Source organism: Pipra filicauda, unplaced genomic scaffold (genome assembly GCF_003945595.2).
Source record: "Pipra filicauda isolate LSUMZ 115617 unplaced genomic scaffold, ASM394559v2 scaffold68_size4259465_pilon, whole genome shotgun sequence".
NCBI classification, from domain to species: domain Eukaryota; kingdom Metazoa; phylum Chordata; class Aves; order Passeriformes; family Pipridae; genus Pipra; species Pipra filicauda.
Genome location: NW_024104853.1, coordinates 715722 through 737766, shown reverse-complemented (window position 1 = coordinate 737766; position 22045 = coordinate 715722). Strand labels below are relative to the sequence as shown.

Sequence of the window (22045 nt, the reverse complement as noted above, 5' to 3'; positions counted from 1 at the left end):
CTGTCCTACGGGGAAAGCTAGTTTCATATTATTTACTTCAAGTACCCATGACTTCAACAGAGTGGAATGAGCAGATGTTTCAAAAAGGCAGCTCTGTATTTTAGCCCAGCACAGACTGAAGTAAAAAAGTGTTTTTTAAACAGAGTATTAATGACATGAAAACAATGCTGTTTACAAAATCTGCTTAATTGATGAAATGTTAGTGCTATGCCTAAATCCTAATTGTAGGGATGCATATTGATATTGAAGTATGCATCAACAGATGGCTGGTTGATGCACTTGTTCTGAAACCTGTGCAGTTGAATCACCTTCAGTATTTGGGAGTTTTGCTGTTCACTTGATTACTTTCAGAAATGCTGAAAGTACTTTCACTTCCAGTTACAAGATTGAGATGTTGTGCTGGGACATAGGCATTGTTCTTTAATTCTTAGTAGAATGCCTGGGATCTTGATGTGTGATTGCAGCCTATAAACATTGCCATGAGATAATAGTAGTGCTTTGTAGTACTTTCCCCCAGTGGGGACTCCTAAAAAGATCCATTCATCAAACTCTGCATGCATTGGCATCTGGAGTATGTGCAGCCTCACCTGGAGAGTCTTAACTACTAAGTCCTGGAAGCTTTGTGGGGAAGAGTGATATAACTTACTTCAGTGAAGGAGAGTGATGTATCTTGACAGAAAATGCAAGCTGAGCAATGAGTGCTGAGATAGCCAACTTCCTGGGAAGATGGGATGCCAAAATGGATTTTAAAGTGAACCGAATGAATACAAAGATGCACAGACTGGTATCAAAATATACTTGAATCCAGACATTCAGGGAATAATTTCTCCTTAAGAGGTGTCTTCTAATGCTGATAGTTAACACAGAGAGCAGAACAAAAGTTGAACAAAAGCTTTAGTGACTGGCAGGAGTGATTGTTGTGATTTAATTGCTCCAGTGAAAGAGTATGAAACTGGATTCATGAGACATTGTCCAAGACAGGCCTGAGAGCCACGAAGTCTCTGTTCTATGGGAGCTGAATCTGTGTCATCTCATCTGCTGGAATCCTGCTGTTACACATTATTGAGATTAGTTCAGTACTTTCTTACTGCTTAGGAGTAGGACTGAGCTGCTTTTTAAGAAAACAAACTCTGTTTCTGAGTTTTCCCTGAAGTCCTTCTTAGTGCACATCAAATCAACTGAAACTTCTAAAGGAAGTTTAGCTTGCTGCTTGTGAGAGCTCCCTCTTTGCTTTTCTGTATTGATTCTTTAAACTTTGAATTCCTGCTTATTTCTGTTGCCTCCCTCTCCTTTAATCCTTGCAGGAGGAGAAGAATCTTTAGGCTTTTTTCAGACTCTGCATGTTTCTTTATGAAGAGCTGAACAATTAATGCTATGACAGCTGCAGTTAAAAAGTTCCAGCTGAAAGGTGGGCTTGGTGCCTTATTACTGAATTGTGGGATTTTTCCAAGTACCTTCTTCAGCTGTGTGGGAGGAAAATGTCTAAGCTTGCAAACAAATCTATAGGGACTATTTCTGCAACAGAGCTGAGGAAAAATTAGAGGCAAACTAAAAGTAGATTTTTATATGACAGTTGGAACATGCTGCAGTTCCAGTTTACTATAGCTGTCTGCTTATATGAAATGTTGGAAAGTGGAGTTTTAGATAGCATTTTCTCTCAAACTCCTTTAAAACTGATTTCAGTTTTCATATTGTTTTGAAGCATTGGAGTGCACAGGATATCAGAAGGGTTATAACAGCCTTAATTTTTTTACTTTAGTAGTTTTTATTCTGGATGCCTGAGACGTGTCTCAAACTTGTTACTAGTAGTAACTACTAGTTACTACTAGAAACAAGAGATTTTACTACTACTACTAATAATAATAATAATAATTTTGTTGCTGTGATGTTTGTTGTCTTTTTTTACCTTCAGATTGATTTCAAGCATTAAAATATTCTTGCATTTACTGCACATCTAGTTGTTTCACTAAACATATCCAGATTTTGTAGTTTGAGTTTTACCTGCCGGTCTAGAGCTTTGGGTTGTGTCTTGCCTGAAGAATTGCTTTTGAATGGCTTGGAAATATTAAGTCCTTTGGCATAATCAGCAAATGCAGTAATATGACAGCAATGACATACTACTACCTGTACTATGTTGTCTCTGTCAATATGAATGGTTTCCAGCAGAGAAATAACTTCCACTTTCAGTGAATTTCTTTTCTATTGCAGCTACCCTAAACAAAAAAGTTTTTTTATGAAAATCACAGACAGGTGGGTGGGTAGTGTTTTCATGTCAATAAGTATATACTCTTCCAATAAAGGATTGGGTACAAAGAGTTTCTGTCTATTATCACTGTAGTGAAAATTCCTAAATTCATTCTGCAGGTTTTGTTTGAAGAGTATTGGCATTATAGGTGGAGAAAAAGGATCCCCAGATGAGATGCCCTTCCTGACAGGCTACAAAAACATATTGGATTGAGACTGCAACTCCACTATGGAGTTGAAATGGGAAATAACATTGCTGAAAATCAAGGGAACTTGCTGAAGATACAAACTGTGAGAAAGTTTAAGTATACAACTGTTTTATTCCAAGATGACATGGATGTTTCTTGAGCTTGGAAAGGATGAATGAATGCTTCTAGTTCGTAGGCAAAGCAGGACTGCATGGGATTTATGAAATTGGCCAAGGTTTCAAGCCTAATGTGTAACAGTTCTTATAAATCCCCTTAAAACTCATTTGTGTAGTGAAAGCACTAAGAGCCTTATCATGTTTGCAAGACATGCTGGTACAGTGTTGGGTCTCAGTTGTCATGGCCAGTCTTCGCGAACGAAGATTTGGGAAAGGTCATTAACCCTTCGAGCCTGCGCAGTGGATTTTTTAGGTGAGACACAGCGTGCGCTGAACTGAGCCCTCCCTTTAATCCTGAGGTTCATCTGCCGGGGCCGAGCGAGCTTGGACGGTGGCAGCGAGGTCCTCTGGACGTAGGTTTGTTTAGAGTGACCTTCTCTTAGATGGATGGCCTTACAGGGCTGACGAGCTCCATCTGCCCGGAGGAGTTCCCTGACCGGGAATCGAACCCAGGCCACGGCGGTAAGAGCACCGCATCCTAAGCACTAGACCACCAGGGGGCCTGGGTTTCAGTTGTGATGTGGTAACAAACACCATGCAGTCATATCTGTGTACATACAGAAATATGACCTGTTTTTCCCAATGTGTACCTCTAGAGGCTGCTTCAGATTGACTTTGCAAATGGACAATAACTTGATATTAATTCTGTATAATTTTAAACCTGGTTAGGCTATAAAATGCATAGCTTGAAAGCACAGAACCTAATAAAAATTTGTACTGCTATATTAAAAGAAATTGAGGTCATACTTCTATCTGTATCCCCTATTTGCATATACACACTCTTTCTGCATCTACCCTCTTTGCATTATGGTTCTTCTAAATCTCTTTAAGAAAAACCTGTTTTTAGAGTGTACTTCACTGTGTTGCTCAACATCAGTTCTATTTTTCATTATCCTTCTGTCAGCATGTGCTGCTGTTACTGGTGTATCAGTAAAAAAATGCAGTCAAGAGCTCATGGAATAGTTAGAGCTGTTTTCCTTCCCAGCCTTGAAAATACTTAGGTCAGCTTTGAATAAAGTAGTTTTTTACTGGAATTCCTCACGTTTCTTATTTTCAGCAGCCTCCCTTGATTTTCAGCATTGCTATATCCCCACTTCATTGGAATTAGAGGTGGAGGAAAAAAATCCCTGGATGTAGGTACGCTTGCTACAACATCAAATTTAGACTGCTGCTCCACTATAAAGTTGAAGTGGGAAAGAAGCACTGGTTTCATTTTGGGTTTTCCAGGGTTAGTTATGTCTCTCAGTCATCAGGCTCTGACAGTCTCTTGCCTTTCTCTTCATTGCACTGCACTTCATCAAGCATTTGAAGAGTTTGCAACATCACTGGTGAAACAGGAGATGACCAACATGCCCCGTGGTGTGTATCATTCTGCCTTGAGAGGAGGGACAACATGCTCAGACCAGGGGAAGACAGTGGCAGGTGTTCCAAACTTCTTGCTGAAAATGTATGAGAGGAACAGGCAACCAGGCATGACACCAGGCCTTGCAGGTAAGCTATGACTTTCTTGAAGTTAGACAGGTATTCATGCTTTGACCCAAAGATTTATCTGAATCTGAAGGTGAATCAGTTTTAGAACAATGATGTCTTATGCCACTTGGATATGCTTGCATATGCTTTTGAATTGTTAGCTTTATTAAGTTAACTTTGCTTTGGATTCTCCTCTGACTTTTGCAAGACTTCTGAACTATTAGTGCAAGTATTGGCATTGACCTTTCTTTTCCCCTTCCCTCCCACTTTAAGCTGGCATGTTGCTGTGTTATGACCTTCCAGTCCATATGGGCAAAGATGGCAAGCCTATTAATAGATTTCTGGCTAGCAGAGGGCGCAGTTTCCAGCAAATGTTGGTCGCCCTCATTCATGAGGTAAGTTGTTGCTGGCTTTTCTTCACTTTTCAAAAGTATTACACCTCCTTCCCTCCCTCATTTGTTTATCCTAATTAGCTATTGATATCAGGTAGCAATGGCATGTATGAATGTATCATAATTAACTAAGCTTCCTGTGAGGGACAACTAGAATCATCAAGTCCAACCATCAACCTAGTGCCACCACGGTCACCCAGCTTCACTAACTTGAATTGAACGTGTGAATACTTTTTTTTTAAATGTTCACTCTCAAAGTGCCTCTTCTAAAAATCAGAAGAACAAACAGAAGGTGACCTTTGTCTTTATCTGCCTTGCAGACTACTGTTCCTGCCTGTTACACACCTGTTGTGCGTAACCGATTGTAGATGAATAGCAGGTCTGAACAATGATGGGACTCCATGGAGAAACAACATCTACACTTTGCTAAGACTTGCTATTTTATTCTGTCTCTTAAGTGTTTCAGCTCCCTGACCTATTACACATACGCTGCTGAAATCATGCAGTTACTTTTGATGTGGTTTTGGAAAAAGGGCATGAAATAAGCCCCCCCTTAATCATTAAGGAAAATAAAGTGCTTGTAATTGCATCTTTCAGAAAATTTAGAATTACAATACTTTTATGGTTAATACGAAAGCTGATCTTTGAAAATTTTGAACAGCAGTAAAAGAAAAAAAAATCAAGTAATTAAGCTGGATCCAGGGAAATAAGTGTTCCTTTCACAATTTTATGCCAATGAAAGCTGTTTTTACTACAAGTGGAAGTGTGTTAAACTCTTTAGAAGTTCATAAAATAATTCTGTTAATACAATCATTTTATATTGCTGTAGAGGTTAATTACAAGCATCTGGGACAGTGATCTGAGTCCTGATTTTGGTTTGTGACTGTCACCCAACATATGTGGGGCTTACCTACTCTGAAGTTCCTCTGTGATGCTGGTAAAATCACTGCCACCAAACACCTTCTATTAGGAAATAAGTGTAGCATGGGGTTTGAGTGGGAAGATTGTGGAAACAGGGCTTGAAGAGTTTTCTGTTTATAAACTAAAAGTCTGATGCAGAACACATGCATCTACCATGGATAATGTGCAGGGGCTATGTTCTGATCTTGTGATGCATCTTCAAGACTCTCTCTGGGCTTTGCTCTCAGGTCCTTTTTCCTGCATGTTCACACTGTGATTATATTAGTTAACTTCCTCAGTCTTTTTGAAGCAAGCAAGCCAGTTCCTTCTCTAACAAACCTGTCTGTGGCAGAGTTTACCTGAAGTTTCCAGTCAAGTGATGTGAATGTGTGCCGTGCTGAAATTGGCTGCTTCTACCTAGTGCAGTCTTCCCACTCTGTACCATCACTCAAACATTTCCATTTGCTAGCATACACATCAAATCTTTACCTTCCATACAATAGCATAGTCATTCTGGTCCTTCAGGACTGAAAAACCACAAAAAGTAATAATCATATCTTGTGGACACAGAAATACCACGTGGACCGCAGTGGAAGTTAAGCCAGGTGGTACAAGGACAAAAGCCAGTCTGCACCCATTGGACTGGAGTATAGAAATCCATCTCTGGTGCTGTGTTACAAAGTCAGTGTCAGCGAGATTATGACGTACTTCATATGTCAAGTTCTTCTCTTAAACTAGAAAAATAAAAAACCCAAGCACTACTTTTGAACACAGTTCTCAAGGTATCTAACCATGTATGCAGATTTAATAGGTATTTTCCATATTGACATCTTTACTGCTAAAGAATGAAAGCAGAAACTGAATACCCCTCATCATCACAAGAGTGTAAATGAATGTTTTAGATTGTTTTCTAACTATTTGGTTGTCCAGTGAAGAGCACCAGGGGAATTCCACAGGGATATGTCAGAGTATGTCAAGGGAACAGATGTAGAGTAATGAGGTATTAATGAAGCAGGGGCTTCCACAGTATCCAGAAAGAAGATCTTTGCGGTTTATGTAATTGCTTCATTCAGTGGGACCAGGGTTCAGGACCAGAGGTTCTGGAGAAAAGCATATTTAATTGCGTTACAATAAAAGGCATTTATGAAAGTTTTATATATGTTGAATTACAGTGGGATAAGGATCAGTTCTAAACTACGTTATAAACATTTGCCTGTTGCCCTGCTAGAACACCAAATAAAATCTCTGGAAAACAAAATATAAATTTACTTTTATGTACTAACAGCGATTATAAAATCCAGCAGCACATCAAAAATTGACTTTTTTTGTGCAAACAAGCTACCTTCATAGAAACACAGCCTTAAAATGCTTTGCTGGACAAAATATGGGGGTTTTATTGAATGTGGTGAACTGGATAAAGTTAGTGAATATATACCAATGGCTGGAGACAGAAATATTTTACTAAGTATCTCAGTACTTTACCAGGTCAATTGATTTTCTAGTAAAACTAGAAATAAATCCAAATATGTTTAAAATATAAACTTAAGCACAAAATATTTTCAGACAGTGCAAATTGCACCCTTTTAGTGAAAATCTACAATAATGATAAAATCGTGATCAAGAATCAGTATTTCTGTTCTTAGTTTACACTGCTTTTAAAGACAAAGTTTTTTCTTGCAAAAAAAGCAAGTACGTAGAGACAGTTGGAGTCAGGATTGTCAGAAAAAAGGTGTTTGGGCCTTTGTCTAGATGAGAAGCCAGTCCCTGGGCTCATCAGACTAAATTTCATGCCTTAGCATTTACTTAGTCCTCAGTGTTCCTCTGGGGAGCAGAGTTTAACAGTAAAACCAGAGAACCTAAGCTATAAAGCTGCCAAATAGCAGTGCTGGTAGAAGGAAATTGGGTTAGTAGGAACTAGGCCTGTCTTTTCCCTGCAGCGGCTATAGGAATTAATGTGTTTTTGTAAAGTAATTTCTTCAGAGTTCAACACAGCATATTAAACAGATTTTTTAGGGGGGTTAAATTACCAGAATGACACTTTTTTGCTACTGTTTTGACTCTTTTATTGGGAGTGGGGTGGATATGGGTTAACACTTACAGTGACTTTTTAATAAAGCAAGAAGTGTTCTGTTTAAAAGAAGTCTTAAAGTTGCCTTTGAAGCATTGAATTCAGCATAAAGCTCTGAATAAAGTGTGAGGTTAATGTAAACATCAAGAAAATACAATTAATTGGGAGATATCAGGCATTCATTTATTTTATCTCTAAAAATGTCCACCAGTTGCCATTTTCTTAGTTAGGACTGAGCAGTCATCACCATACTGGGATTATAAAGCGTTTCTCTTTTCAGTGATTTGATCTATGCTCAAATAGAATATGAACCCACAGATTGCATATCTGTCGGTATCTTTGCATGCTTAGTTGCCATTATTGAACTTAGTTTTTTTTACAGTGGGGGCACGATGAGGGGCTTGAGAAAATCTGTTTCACCTTTGAGATTCTTTATGTATAAAACTGTGATGCCTGAGATCCTGCTACCAAAAAAATGAGTTACATGAGGTATGCAGAGGAAAGATTTTCTTTGTGTATTTAAAAGCCTTTGTAACATACAAATAACAAATACTTGGGTTTAGCTTGCAGCACAAGATAACTTAATATTCAGTCTTAATGGGCCAGACTTATTTTATCTCCTAGTTGCTGTTCTAGCTGAGGAATTGGATGCATCTATAATACCTCTCAGCAGCATCAGATTAAGATGCAGAAGAGTTTTTTGTTATTATTTGAATGGGTATCTCATGGGAAGAAGAAAATATGTTAAATAATCTGTGGTATGTTTGAAATGCTCTATTGCTCTTTAGAGGTCACTGGTGACTTAAAAGAGGAAGATTATCATTCTCCAGAAACAGGGATGTGCTGTTTGATAGATTATTAAACAGAGCTTGTTAACCTCGCTCTGAGAGGACATGTTAAGCTACTGTAGTCACAGTGGTCAGAAGTTTTATAGACCATGGGTTTTCTTTTTTTTCTATGGCTACCTAGATCCTACTGTACAAGAAGTCTCCGAATTTATCACGGTCATCTGAACTAGATTAGCTAATAATTACCTGTGACTGTTTCAGGTTTTGGAACTAATTCTTCCTAGGAATGCATAGGAATAATTTCTTACCAGATTCACTTATCTGTTATGAAAATGAATGAGGATGAATAGTCACATATGTTCACATTATGTACCATATGTCTTGGTGGTTCTCTTAATGTATGTTTTGGAAAGTAATTAGGCTTTCAGCCAGCTACGCATCTTTTTGTTCTCTAGTGGAGGTGAAGGCAACTTCATGCTACATGCAAAAAGCACAGAGGCAGACTGCTTTTGGCAGACTGATGTGGTAAATGGTGGCTTTGACAGTCTGAACTGGTGCATCTGTTTTTTAAATGAAGGAGGATGGTCTTGGCTTTGCATGTTTCTCAATATTCAAGTGCTTTCTATGTGTTCAAAATAGCTCCAAGTTATTTTGCCCTAATGATGAGTCATATTTACAGACACAATTACAAAGTTGGGTTCCAGTGGTGAGTTGTACAGTATTAAATACTCCTCTACAAGTAATAATCATGTTAGGCATTCTGTATACTCATGGAAGAAGCATTCCCTGCTTTTTTTTTGAAGTGTGTTCATTAGATGTGCTGTGATGACATGCATCTTTGAGAAGTCAAGTGGAAAGCTTCTTCCGTACATTTCTTTTCTTGTTCAGTTTTGTTGTAATCAGGATATTCAAGAACTTATTTAAACCTAATATGTGAAGTACCTTAATAAGACAATTGGATTTTCTGGAACAGAATTCACTGTAGTGTATTCTTCTGTGCCTGGATATTTCAGTGCCTGGATGTAGTTCAGATTATGAACTACTTTGTGCTGATTTCTACTACTGAATTTACTCAATGTATTTCCTCCAGTGATGAAACAGTAGTCAGAAATTAAGTTTGTTGACAGGTTTTTGCTGTTCTCCTCCTCAGTCTACTGCACCTCGGACACAGTCAGTCAATTTTTTTCTCACAAAGTAATGTTGGGGGGTGGATTTGGAAGTGTATGCATGCAAGTATGTTAAAAAGTGCCTCTAAGCAAAGTTGAAAATTAAAAGAGATGCTGCTTCACTATTACATTTATACAGACATGTAATGCTAGTGTTGTTTATGAAATCACTGAGATGGCACTTTACGTGTCCCATATGAGAGGGGCATTTAAATACATGCCTAAACATTTCAACTGACATGAAGGTATTTAAAACACATTTTCAAGAACACACGTTTGTTAGAGGTGAACTGAATTTAGGGACTATGTGAGTTGGCAGGGCTATCAAGGTGGAAATCTGTTGTACTTTGTAAAAGAACATACTAGGATTCCCAGTCTCCCTGCTGTACTGCAGATTTTAAGATAGGCCATAAATACTAATAATATCTTAGTTTCTCGGTTCTTTAAGCAGTATTATCTCAATTAGATACCCAAGGAAATGGTAGAAATGTGCTTAATTTCACTGTTACCTGCATTTTTTTGTGTGTGCCCTATGCTGGTTGTGTATCAGTGTAAAACAAGTGATGAGGCAGACCCCCACCTTGCCACAACCTCCTTTAAGGTAGTTTTAGAGAGTGGCAAGGTCACCCCTGAGTCTCCTTTTCTCCAGGCTTAACAACCCCAGCTCCCTCAGCCACTCCTCATAGTGCTCCAGACCCTTCACTGGCTTCTCTGAGCCCAGGACTTAACACAGGATTCAAGGTGCAACATCCCCAGTGCTGAGTACAGGACAACAATCACTTCCCTGGTCCTGCTGGCCACACTCTTTCTGATACAAGCCAGGATGCCATTGGCCTTCTTGGGCACCTGGGCACACTGCTGGCTCACGTTCAGCCGACTGTTGACCAGCGCAAGTCTAAACGGTGTAGAAGTCTAAAATAGTTTGAGAGTAGAGGCAAAGGGGAAGACTCGACTTGCTACAGATTCCTTGGGAGCCCAAGGCAAGCAATTCTAACTAGGACCTTGATTGCTTATCAGTTTTTGGAGGAATTGATAAGCAGAGATGAGAGGGGTGTGTGAAGAAAAGTTTGGCTAAAAAGAAAGGACTAGTGTTAATGTGTCATTTAAAGATGAGACTTCCTCTTTTACTGCAGGGCGTATTTGTATCAGCTGTGAGGTGGAGTAGGTAATCTCTCTTGGTTGACTTTTAGAATGCTTTTATTTGTATAGAAGTATTAGTACTTATTCACAAGTCTTTAAAGTTCACTGCTAACAGTGGGCATGAAGCTTTAACAGTGTCCTTTGTTTTTTGTTATAAAATCCATGTAAAGAAAGAATATTTACTGCATTATATAGATCATGAGGGGTGTAAAATAGAGGTGATAAAGCAGGAAGACTTAGGAAAATAATTATGCAAAGGCAGGTCTTTATCTTAGTTAACCGTTCTGCCTTTAAAAGTATCTAACATTTTCACAAATGATGAAGAAACGTTTGCCAGTTTTAAGTGTTGTGCTTATTGCCAGATACAGTCCACTGCTCCCTCTGGGTTCAAGTAATTGTTGCAATACCTGGAGCAACCAATTTTGACTGGGCTGGGTAATGAAGTTGAAAGTAACTTGGTGTGGGTAAAATCAGAAAGGAGAATGAAGTACATTACTATTCTAATTTCGTAGAGCCATGTGTAATGGCCTGTGGGAGTGAGGGAATGATTGCCTGCAAATCATAGACTGGAGAACGTAGAATGTGCATATGCTAGGCCTCATGTAACCACTTCTGACCTTTCTGGTGTGTTGCACAGGTTAACATTCAACCTTCTGAATGGCACTGCTCCATACTGCTGCCACAGGCCTGGTTAGGATTTATGAGTCGAACCTACAGTGCAGTCCTGCAGGTAATTTTGAGGTATATCATATTGTGCACATTAATGCTTATTCAAGTGGTATGAGTTTTATTTTTACCAGCAAGAACACTCGTACAAGTTACAAAAATATGAGGAAAAAAACCCTTGAGGTGTTTAATAATAAAATTTATGAAAAGAGAATAAAAATGAGTGTTCAGTTAATGGCAGTACAATCTGGGATACTTTGTAGAAGTATAACTTCTGTTTACAATTCAGGTTCATGCAGCTTGTTCCTATGTCAACTTGCAGAATGTGTCATTTCTTAGAATTTTTAGAAGATGAAATTTTAGCTAGAGCTCTAATCTGCTGCTTGGGTAGGAAGCTTATAATAGTAGTACCGCTACTATAGGGGGCAGAGGCTATCCCTATTGAGGGATGATTCATTAAAAAGAACTTAAAAAGAACTTCCCTTAATCAGCAGGTAATGCTGTCACACTGTAATAGCTTGTCTTCCAATTATGTCAGCCTAGCTAATGATTAGGAAATATCTCAAATTCTTTCTTTTATTAGGTTAACTGACCTGATACCTAGATCAATGTAGTATCATTTGTTTTTTCAACAGGAAAATTATCTAAAAAAGTTTTAGCAAATAACTGCCTTCCAGAAGGCTTTCTTTGTGGTACTAAAAGGGCTTATTTGTTTGTATTTCCAGGCCACATCAGCTGCTTTCAGTGCAAGCAGCTCAGGTTGCTGAGCGAATTCTAGAAGTTTTGACTGCTGTGCAGCAAAACGTATGCTTCTGTCACATTTTCAAAACAAATTTTGTCTTGGCCATCAGCAAAATACCAGATTCTAAACTAAGCAAGTCTCATTACGAAGCAAGCAGCAGCTATTCAAATTGCAGTTTTATGTCTTGGGGGACATTGCTGCTTGCATTTATTTACTTTCCTATTTCACTTCCCTTCCAAGACAAGATTTCACAAGAAGTTTGGCATTTACCAGGCTTGTTTCTGAAGAATCTGTAGAATTTGTCATTTTACAGGACAAACAGAGGCTATTTTTGTTCCCTCCTACTTACTCTTTATGCTTATATAGTACATTTCATCCAAGATGGCCAATAGAGACTACGATATAAGATGAGTAGTCTGGATAGTACATAATTCAGTATTTCTGAACATCTATACTGCCTTCTTTTTAGTCAGTGTGTTGTATATGCTCCTTTGATCTTGGTGGAGAGTCACCTATTTAGTGTTATCTGAATTTACAAGATTCACTGTATTGTATTCTCAAGTTGTTATGTACACCCAAACTACAACTGTTCAATAGCTGATAAAACACAGCATATCTGCCTGTATTTTTCACTTAAGGCTTAATAACCTACTAAGGAACAGTAGCTGACAACCAAAACAAGTTGAGTTGTAGTTGTCCCACATTGGTGATGGAATGTTAAAGCAAAGTTGGTTAATATGTTTAGATAACAATTGTTAGAGACCAGAATCCATATCACCGCTTTAAATGTACAGAAAGAATGGTGTAGGAGGTTACAGGGAGGTTGGAGTCATACAAAGGAAAGAGATAAGTAATTCTGCTTTAAGGAGTGCATCAGGAAAGTGATGTTTTGCTGTTAGAATCCATTTTAGCTGGCAGGCTTCTAAAGCTTATTCCATGCTTGTTGTACCCCTTCCCAAGGGAACTTGTCTCTGCACGTACTAGATAGATGCCTCAGTATCTGTGGCTGTTTATGCCATCTGCAGCTTGTTTTTATCACTCAGAATAAAAAATGATGAATTTTTCTCCTTAATGTAGTGTATATTACAGTGAGATCACTTATGAAGTAGCCCTCAGTTTAAGAGCTACATGTGTTACCTGAGTGTTCTCTGAAGAAATCTTATGGTGATTGGCCATGTAAGATCCACTTTTGACTTATTCTGCATTTCTACAGGGGAGGCAGGCAGAGCTGGAGATGCAGTTAAAACATGGAAAAGAGGATCCTGAAGAGGTGCAGTACAAACAATTTACAGCCTGGCTGTGGTAAGGAAGTGCCTGTCTGGTCCTGATCTCTTGTAATGGCAAGTGAGAGGACAGAGGAGGGCAGGATTTCAAAGTCTTTAATTTTGCACATTTTGAAGACTGTATGAGCACTAATAAAAATCAACAAGCAACTACCAGGTACGGTGACCCTGGTGGGGGAGGGGAGTGGACAGAAAGACCACTGGGTAACTGTAAGTATTCTCATATGCACAGATTCACAGGTACCTTCCCCTCTACAGAGCCTGAAAACTTTATAAGTTTATTTCCAGTGAGCAACTGGAAAGAATGGAAAAAATTGTTTGTTTTGTAGCATGTTAAAGCAGGATTATGCACATATTATGATAAAAATTTCCTTGTTGAGACTTAAATGAGCTGTCTCACTGAAGATGCCTTGATATAAGAAGTGTAAGCCATAGTATGATATATGTTGTGGTGGACTGACACACAGTTCATATGGTAAATTGGCATATTGAACTTGAGGACGTTATTTAGAAGGAAGCACAATGATGCACATCCTGATCCGTATCCTCGACTACTTCTGTTTCAGTCAGGTCAAAAGTGTCTCAGTTTGTCAGGATTTAGCCATGTACGTGCATGGCTTGGAGAAGGTAGGAAGTGGGAAGCTTCACAGAGAGAAAGAACTACATATCCATGGACAGTATAAGTATCTGTTTCTGTGCTTGTTCATCAGTGTATTGGGAACAAAGTATGTACAAACAAAACTAAAGTACTCTTTGTTTCAGTCAAAAAAGTGTTACTAAGTCCCACTCAACAGGAATACAAAATTTGTGTCTATTTTATGGCAGCTAATTCTGGATTAGAGGCGTTCATCATAAGATCCAGAAAGATATGGTATTGTAGAAAAGATTATTTATGTATTAGTGGCCTGATCCCTTTCTTGATAGGGTATAAGAATGCCTGTAACAATGCTGCTTTTGTAGATTCTCCTGTAGGTTCTCTTTTGTAGGTGCTCCTAAAATAATTTCAGCTCTGTATTTCCTAAATAGTATTAATGTAAGCTATGTCAAAAATTAAGAGAATTCCCTTTAACAGGAAAGAAATCAAAGCAGTAAGTGAACTGGGAGCTGAGTATTAGATTTTGTTTCTTTTCCAGTTCCCACTTCAGAGAGCTTCAGAGCTCTAACTTCAGTAGCCATTAAGCAGTTCTGTTGCCCACTGGGTTTAACCTTGTTGTGGACAACTTGATATAAACTTTAGTGTTAATGCTTTATTGTGTAAGTACTGTGCAATTCTGCATTGGTATTTATCGAGTTGTAAATACTTCTAGTGTGGGTAGGTTTGACACTGTGCGAAAGCAGTGTGATTAGGAAGGAGAACCTGGGTAGGTTTCTTTGAAAGCCTGATGTAACTCAGTCTTATAACGTACAGCCCTGTTTTAAGAGACATGCATCTTCAGTCTTCTAATCACATGTTATGAAACTGTGATTGAAGAGCTGTCTTTTTCTGTATGACATCTGTGGCCATGACAGTATTGAATGTTGTAATATAGAGGATCTCTCTCCTCACCCACACCTGCCAATATAGGAGATTTATTGCATCTCTGCTTCTGCCTAGATGTGAGTGCACAGCTGCAAACAAGTAGCCTTTTATAAATCAGCTACAGTAAGGTGTAAGAAATTGTAACTACTCCTATGGCTTTCATTTAATAGGTTCAGGTTACTGTATACCTAATAGCGTAACTGCCCATAGAGGTTTCCAAAATATAGTAAGTGTTGAATAAATTGTAATGGTTGACCATTGTAAAACATTCAGATTTTATTATGCTAAGACATAGCACAGTGATCTGGAAACTTATGTGTTTGATGTGCTCCAAAAGCAGATTTATGGCTATTGCATGAACCAGCATTTTACAAAAAGTGGTCCTAAGTCAAATAAGAGCCCTTTATAAACACTGGGAGTGCACATGAGCACGAAGAAATGTTGGATGGTACATAAGTATTTTTACAGATTAAATGCTTGTAATTTTTTTTTTGTGCTAAGTGTTCTGATAGATAGCCTGAATTGTTAACCTAGAATGGATGGATACATGTAAGGCATAAGTGGAAGTTAGCTAAGTTCATACTGTAGTATAGTGAATGTGGTGTAAATTCTTTCTGTTCTGTTGCAGGGTCAGAGATATGTTGACCAATGTCATCAAAGGTGCTTCCAAGTAAGAACTGCTAAATTATTGTGGATTATTTTTTTTCCCATATTTTCAATAAAGAGTAAGACACTGCTTTTTTCCTCATGGATCTTGTTAAGATGATGATTTTTAACTTCATGAAATTTAAAGCATCCAGTTTTCATGAGTTTGTAGATTTAGAAGTTTCTCTCTGTTTGAGGTACATCATGAAATGTAGCCTTTTAGGAGCTGATGATAAAAATGAACAAAGGTTCCATACATAAATTAGGAGATTATTTAAGGTGAGAGATCCTGAAAGACTTGAAAATACTAAAGTACCTAGCTGAAATTGTCTGTAGGTATCTCTTACCTGAAAGGAAGTAGTTTCAGTGTTCCAAACAACAACGTTCCACCAAGACTCATGTGTCTTATTTTAAAAATTAGAAATCCAGAAAATATTTTTTTGTGATAATGAGATTTTTAAATCTGGAACACATGCCCAAAATTGCAGTATAGGTGTATTTTTACAGCAGCAGTTGAAGTTTTTAGAAACGGAAGACTGATGAAAAGATGTACTGGTCTGTAAGTGGTCTAGTACAGTTGTATTGTTCAGCTGCTTTTGTCAAATAAGACAGGATTATATTGCAGTATGTTTTGCTGGGAATGACTGGGATATCAACCTATATCTTTTTATGAAACTGAACACAGTTATATTCTCTCTTGTTGACGGATTTTCTTTCTTGAGCTCCTTAAAAGTTTGCACTGTTGTAGAAGATAGTACTCTTTGAAACCTATCATTTACTATGATATTAATGTTTTTGTAACACAGGGAGATAAATCAAAACTTTTTTTTCTTTAAAGCTGATATTTCAAGGATCGCTGCTCTGCTAAATCTCCTGATGCTGTTGCAGTGAAGTGACACCTGCCCCTCTAGCATTCTCCATTAGAAAAGATTTTTGGTGTGCCCTCTGTAGAGATGGTACTAGCTAAGACAACTGGTGCATTTCTGTGAGTGCTACTTGCTCTGCAGGATAGCAGTCCTCATTATAGTGGAAGGAAGCTTCTGGTTTTTTACAACTTTGTGTGTGCTTGGCTTTATATAAAAGACAGACAAGAAAAAAAAAAGACTGAAACACTTCTCTCCCCCATTCTTCTTGAATTCCTGAAGACTAAATGCAATAGATTTTTGCTGAGCTAGAAGACAGCTCAATAAAGTTTCTAGGTTCAAAGGCCTCCTGGACCACCTGTAGCATAACTTTTCTGCTCTGAGATGTGTGTTTCTACTAGCATCTCTATTGTATTTCTTAACTATTTGCCTCTTTCTCTCCAGAGACAGTCCAGTGGTGAAAGGAAACTCTATTTTTGCCTTAACTAGTCTTGCAGTCGCTGTAGCTAAATATGAAAGCAGCCTTTCCTCGGACACTGAAGGGGTGCCTGAGGTGAGTCAATCTGTGAGAGAGTCCCTATATTAGTAGGACATAATGAAATAATAAGACCAGGTGTTTGGGGGGCTGGAAAGTGGGTGTGAAGTACTTCACCTTTTCAAGTTCAAATTTCACCCTGCTCAGTGAATGCCATCTGGTAGCTGCTGTGTGATCTATACAAAAGCAGACCAGAGTGTGAATGTGCCTTATCACAAGACGCATAATGACTAACTCATTTATTTGTTGGTTTTGACAAATGAGATAGAGGTCATTCTATGGACACTGAAAACTGAACCAACCTCTTTTCTCATAATTTTTGGTTTCACTGAATGATACTTAATCAAAAGTAGTGTCTGGAGAGTCAGCATTGATAAGAATATATCATGCTACTTACAGTACATAGAAATGACAAAATAGCCTCATTCACAAAGAAGTACAAGTGGAACATCAGCAGCTGAGCTTCTTTTTATGTAGAACTTGATTTAAGAAAAGAAGAATGATGAATATTTGCGCTTGATTTTTGCAGACTGAACCGGATTTTATTCCCATGAAACACTGGATTTCTATGGTCACAGAGACCCTCTTGAGTATTGTGAATAGTCGCTACCAGCCTAAAGGTCAAGTCTTCCCATGGTTCTACCAGGTACATGCTGTGGTATTAGAGACAAGGCAGTATATCTGTATTTCATACCTGGAGTTCTTATCATGAAGTTTCATGCTTCTCTTTGAGCTGTAGTAGTTATAATACAGGAAAATCAAAATTTTTCTTGCTCTTGTTCTTTTTCTTTCAATGCTTTTATTTGTGGTTGCCTTAAATTTTTGTCTTTATTATCAAAATGGTAAAAACCACATGTAATGAATAAAGGAAATTTTAAAACCAAAAAACCCCTTATATATAACCTAGGATTTTTGGCTTGTTTATGCAAAGCAAAACCTTCAAACATGAACAGTCTCTCCTTAGACTCCGCTGTCAAACTCCTGAGGGATTCTCACGCCATTTCTGAGGACTCTGAAATGCATACTTTCTGAAAATCTAATAGTTATGGAGCAGGTGATTCTTATTTTACAATATCTTTTGAACCCCTTAGGGCCAGTAGAAGTTGTATCATATGTGCTTGCAGTGTAATAACCAGCCTGAAATTCTCATGCCATTTAAGTGTTAGGCAGTTCTCAAGTAGGACCTAGAGATGGACTGAAAGCTCAGTATAGACCTTAAAGAACAGGTATTGCTAACCCTTTACTATCTGTGGTCAAATGACCAAGTTGGAAATTCTTTGTGTCATAGATGCAGAGGAGAACTTGGGTTCTGCAAGGCCAAGTAACAGCCTGCTAGTGTATCATGATGATTTTTAACCAGAACTTCAGTAATTGCATTCATGAACTACGTTCAGTCCGGTAGTGAGATTTTATTATCAAAAGGTGAAAATTACTGATGGAACTGAGTTAGCTCTGGCATGTGACCCTCTGTCATCACTGAAAGGGGGCAGAGATCACCAAATAAATGACTGCTAGCTTGTTTGGGCATAAGAAGATTCAGCACTTGGTTAGCATGAGCAATTCTTGACAAATTGTTTTATGATTCATGCCTTTGAAAATTATGCTGTTTAAAATGGGATTTTGAGATGGAAAAATGTTATGTTTCATTTCTAAAATCCATCCTTTTAAAAAAATAAATCTTAGAATTTTACAAACATAAGGCACACAATAGAAATCACTGTCTTGTGGACCGCCTTGCATCCTGATGGGATATTTTTCTTTTCAGAGTTGCATGTGGAAGATGATAAATATACATTAGGCTATCACTTACAATCAGTCCATTACTTTATAAGTAGAGGCAGTTGTGTGGACTTTACCTTTCAGAATGGAAAGAAAAGGGATCTTTCTTTTAGAAAGCAACTCTGCTGGTTATCACAGAATCACAGAATGGATAAGGTTGGAAAGGACCACAGTGGGTCATCTGGTCCAACCTCCCTGCTCAAGCAGGGTTACCCTAGAACATGTGGCATGGGGTTACATCCAGGTGGTTCTTGAATATCTCCAGTGAGAAGACTCCACAACCTCTGTGACCAGTCTCTTTGCCAGTGCAAAGTCATCCACACAGTAAAGAAGTTCCTTGGCGTGTTCAGGTGGATCTTCCTGTGCATCAGCTTCTGCTTGTTGCCTCTTGTCCTGTTGCTTGGTACCACTGAGAAGATCCTGGATTCACCCTCCTGAAACGCTCCCTTCAGATACTGGTAGACACTGATGAGGTGCCCTCTCAGTCAGCTCTTCTCAAGTCTGAACAGGCTCAGCTCCCTCAGCCTTTCCGCATAACAGTCCTTTAATCATCTTTGTCACCCTGTGCTGGATCTACTTCAGGAGCTCCATGTCTCTCTTATTCTGAGGAGCCAAGAACTGGACACAGCACTCCAGATGTGGCCTCACTCAGGGCTGAGTAGAGGGGCAGGATCACCTCCTTTGACCTGCTAGCAATGCTTTTCCTGATGCATCCCAGGATTGCACTGGCCTTCTTGGTCACAAGAGCACTGCTAGCTCATGAACAGCTTGTTGTCCACCAGGATCCTCAGGTTCTTCTCCGCAGAGCTGCTCCCCAGCAGGTCGGGCCCCAGCCTGGAACTGGTACCTGGGTTATTCTGTTCAGGACTCTGCATTTGCCTTTGTTGAATTTCAAACAAGTCTCTGCCCATCCTTCCAACTTGTTGAGGTCCTTCTGAAGGGCTGCACAGCCCTCTGGGCTATCGGCCTCTCCCCCCAGCTTTGTGTCATCATTGAACTTGCTGAGGAGGCATCTGCCCCTTCATCTAAGTCACTGATGGAGAAGTTAAACAATACCGGGCCCATTATTGACCGTTGGGGGACACCACTAGTGATAGGCCTCCATCTAGACCCTCTGCCACTGATTACAGTCCTCTGAGATCTGCCATTCAGCCAGTTCCCAATCCACCTCACTGTCCACTCATCCATTCCACACTTCCTGAGTTTGCCTATGAGGATGTTGTGAGAGACAGTGTTGAAGGCCTTACTTAAAGTCAAGGTAGACAGTATCCACTGCTCTTCCTCATGTATCCAGGTAATTGTCCAATCATAGAAGGCAACCACTTTGGTCAAGCATGATTTCCGTTTAGTGAATCCATGCTGACTGCTTCTGATCACCTTCTTGCCATCCATGTAAATAGGGAGGGCCTCCAGAATGAGGCTCTCCATCACCATTCCAGGGATTGAGGTGAGGCTGACTGGCTGTTAGTTTCCTGGGTCATTCTTCTTGCCTTTTTGAAGACCAGGGCGACATTTGCTTTCTTCCAGTCCTTCCAGAACCTCTCCTGATCATCATGACCTTTCAAAGAAGACCATGAGCAGCCCAACTCTGGTGTCCATTAGCTCTCTCAGCACTCATGGATGCATCCCATCAGGGCCCATGCACTTGTGGATGTCATGATTGCCTAGGTGTTTTCTAACCCAATCCTCCTTGACCAAGGGAAATTGGTCTTCCTTCCAACATTCCTTTACCCTGGTATCCTGGGTCAGAGATTCCTGAGGACTGGTCTTGTCAGTGAAGACTGATGCAAAGAAGGCATTCAGTAATTATGCTGTATCTGCATCCTGTGTTACCAGGGTCCCCGCTCCATTTAGCAACAGGCCCACATTACCCTTAGTTTTCCTCTTATTATTGATGAATTTGGAGAAGCCCTTCTTGTTGTCCTTGACATCCTCAGCCAGATTTATTTCCAGATGGGCCTTGGCATTCCTTTTCTCATTTCTAGTTATTCTGACAACCTCTCTATATTCATTCCAAGTGGCTTGACCCTGCTTCCTGCATGCATGTAGGTCTCTTGCCCCCTTTGTGTGAATTCTTGCATTAGGATGCATCGCTCTTGAGGAGTTCCAAGGTCTTGTGATATTTTGTCATTCTAGGTGTGATGCATTTAAGGTAATACTTTTTCCAACTTGCTAAATTCTATGTGTGTTATATTTAAATAACACATAATGGCTGGTTTTTGTTTGCTCTTCTGATCATTTTGCTGGATATTTTTACAAGGTGGATGAAAACTAATGTAGACCAATGCATTTAGCTGTTAAATTCTAGTTGCATACTGTCTTATCATTTGATTCATTTCATACTTAACAATCTTATTTATACTTAGAAATTATATTCTGAATTGCCCTAGTTTTGTGCCGCTTAGAAGGTAAACCAAATGGAAAAGTTACAATAGGCAGTTTCATGAAATACTATTTATTGCAAGATTGAATACATTTGTGTTGCTTTTTTGCTCTATAGGTATTTATTTTAAATTCCTGAGGTGCTGAGTGTTACTACCTGGAAAGGAATTTTATTTCCTTCCTTCAAGAGGGAAGGGGAAAGAAAATCCTTTTTTTTTTTTTTTTTCTAGAAATCCTATTCAGGTGAAAATACTGCTAGTATTATAGCTCGTTCCTGTGCAGCCACAGCTTTGTCTCTCCTGGTGCCAGTTTTTATCATATCATGCAAGGAGAAGGTTGAGGAGATCCTGAATATGTTGACTGACAGGTTACCTGGGAAACCAAATGCTGATGAGTCTCAAGCTGTTCAAATCCACATGGGTCTTGGTTTGGGGATGTTTATCTCACGTTTGTATGATGAAAAAGTCAGGTAAGGATTATGGTGTGTAATGTAGTTGTGCAAATAACTTCTTTTTTTCTGCATGTGGCCTGAAGTTCTGAGGAATTAAAGTATTTATAAGTCATAGGCAAATGATTCTTAAGGGGCTTTGCAATATTTCTTAAAAAATGCTTGTTATTATCAGTCCTCACCCCTTGCCCCACCCCTTGCCAGAGCTGTCTGAGTATTTTTTCATTCTTTCAGGATGAATGATTGATTTTCATAATATCCTAAGATAAATGTTCAAAACAATCACTTAGAAGAGCCACACATATGCTTTTAAATGGGACTAGCTGCCCTAGAAGATTTAATTGTAAAATAATTCATAGTTCTCATTGGTTTCTTTCTAAGTAGTGCTCTGGACACTGGATAGTATCCATTTACATTGTGTGAATTACACATATGAGGGTGGAGCTACAACAGAAGTAGCGTAATGGACTGTCTTCAAAACGTGCTGCTACAGCTATGTAGGCAGCAAAGAGATGTTTTGCACTTGGTAGAAAATGCCTCGTTTTCAGAAGAGTTGGCCTCAGTTGAAAATTTCTGATGATTCCAAAGAAATTAAGAAAGTGAGTTCAGCTTTATACTCCTCCAGTTTCTTGATTTCTGGGGATCCTGTCT

General features: G+C 38.9%; 1 protein-coding gene and 1 non-coding gene across 5 annotated transcripts in view; one reads left to right on the top strand and one right to left on the bottom strand.

Annotated features, from left to right (window-relative positions):
- Positions 1 to 22045, top strand: part of FOCAD (focadhesin) — a 96980-nt gene that overhangs the window by 51581 nt on the left and 23354 nt on the right. For all 4 annotated transcript variants that reach the window (XM_027722357.2, XM_039388793.1, XM_039388792.1 and 1 more), the window contains exons 20-27: positions 3911 to 4099; positions 4352 to 4473; positions 11170 to 11262; positions 13154 to 13242; positions 15371 to 15412; positions 16695 to 16803; positions 17315 to 17431; positions 21177 to 21415. In XM_027722357.2, coding sequence (XP_027578158.1) covers positions 3911 to 4099; positions 4352 to 4473; positions 11170 to 11262; positions 13154 to 13242; positions 15371 to 15412; positions 16695 to 16803; positions 17315 to 17431; positions 21177 to 21415 — 1000 coding nt within the window. The remainder of the gene's footprint in view (positions 1 to 3910; positions 4100 to 4351; positions 4474 to 11169; positions 11263 to 13153; positions 13243 to 15370; positions 15413 to 16694; positions 16804 to 17314; positions 17432 to 21176; positions 21416 to 22045) is intronic.
- TRNAK-CUU lies at positions 3037 to 3108 on the bottom strand. The gene has a single exon. It is a non-coding gene; the product is annotated as a tRNA-Lys (tRNA).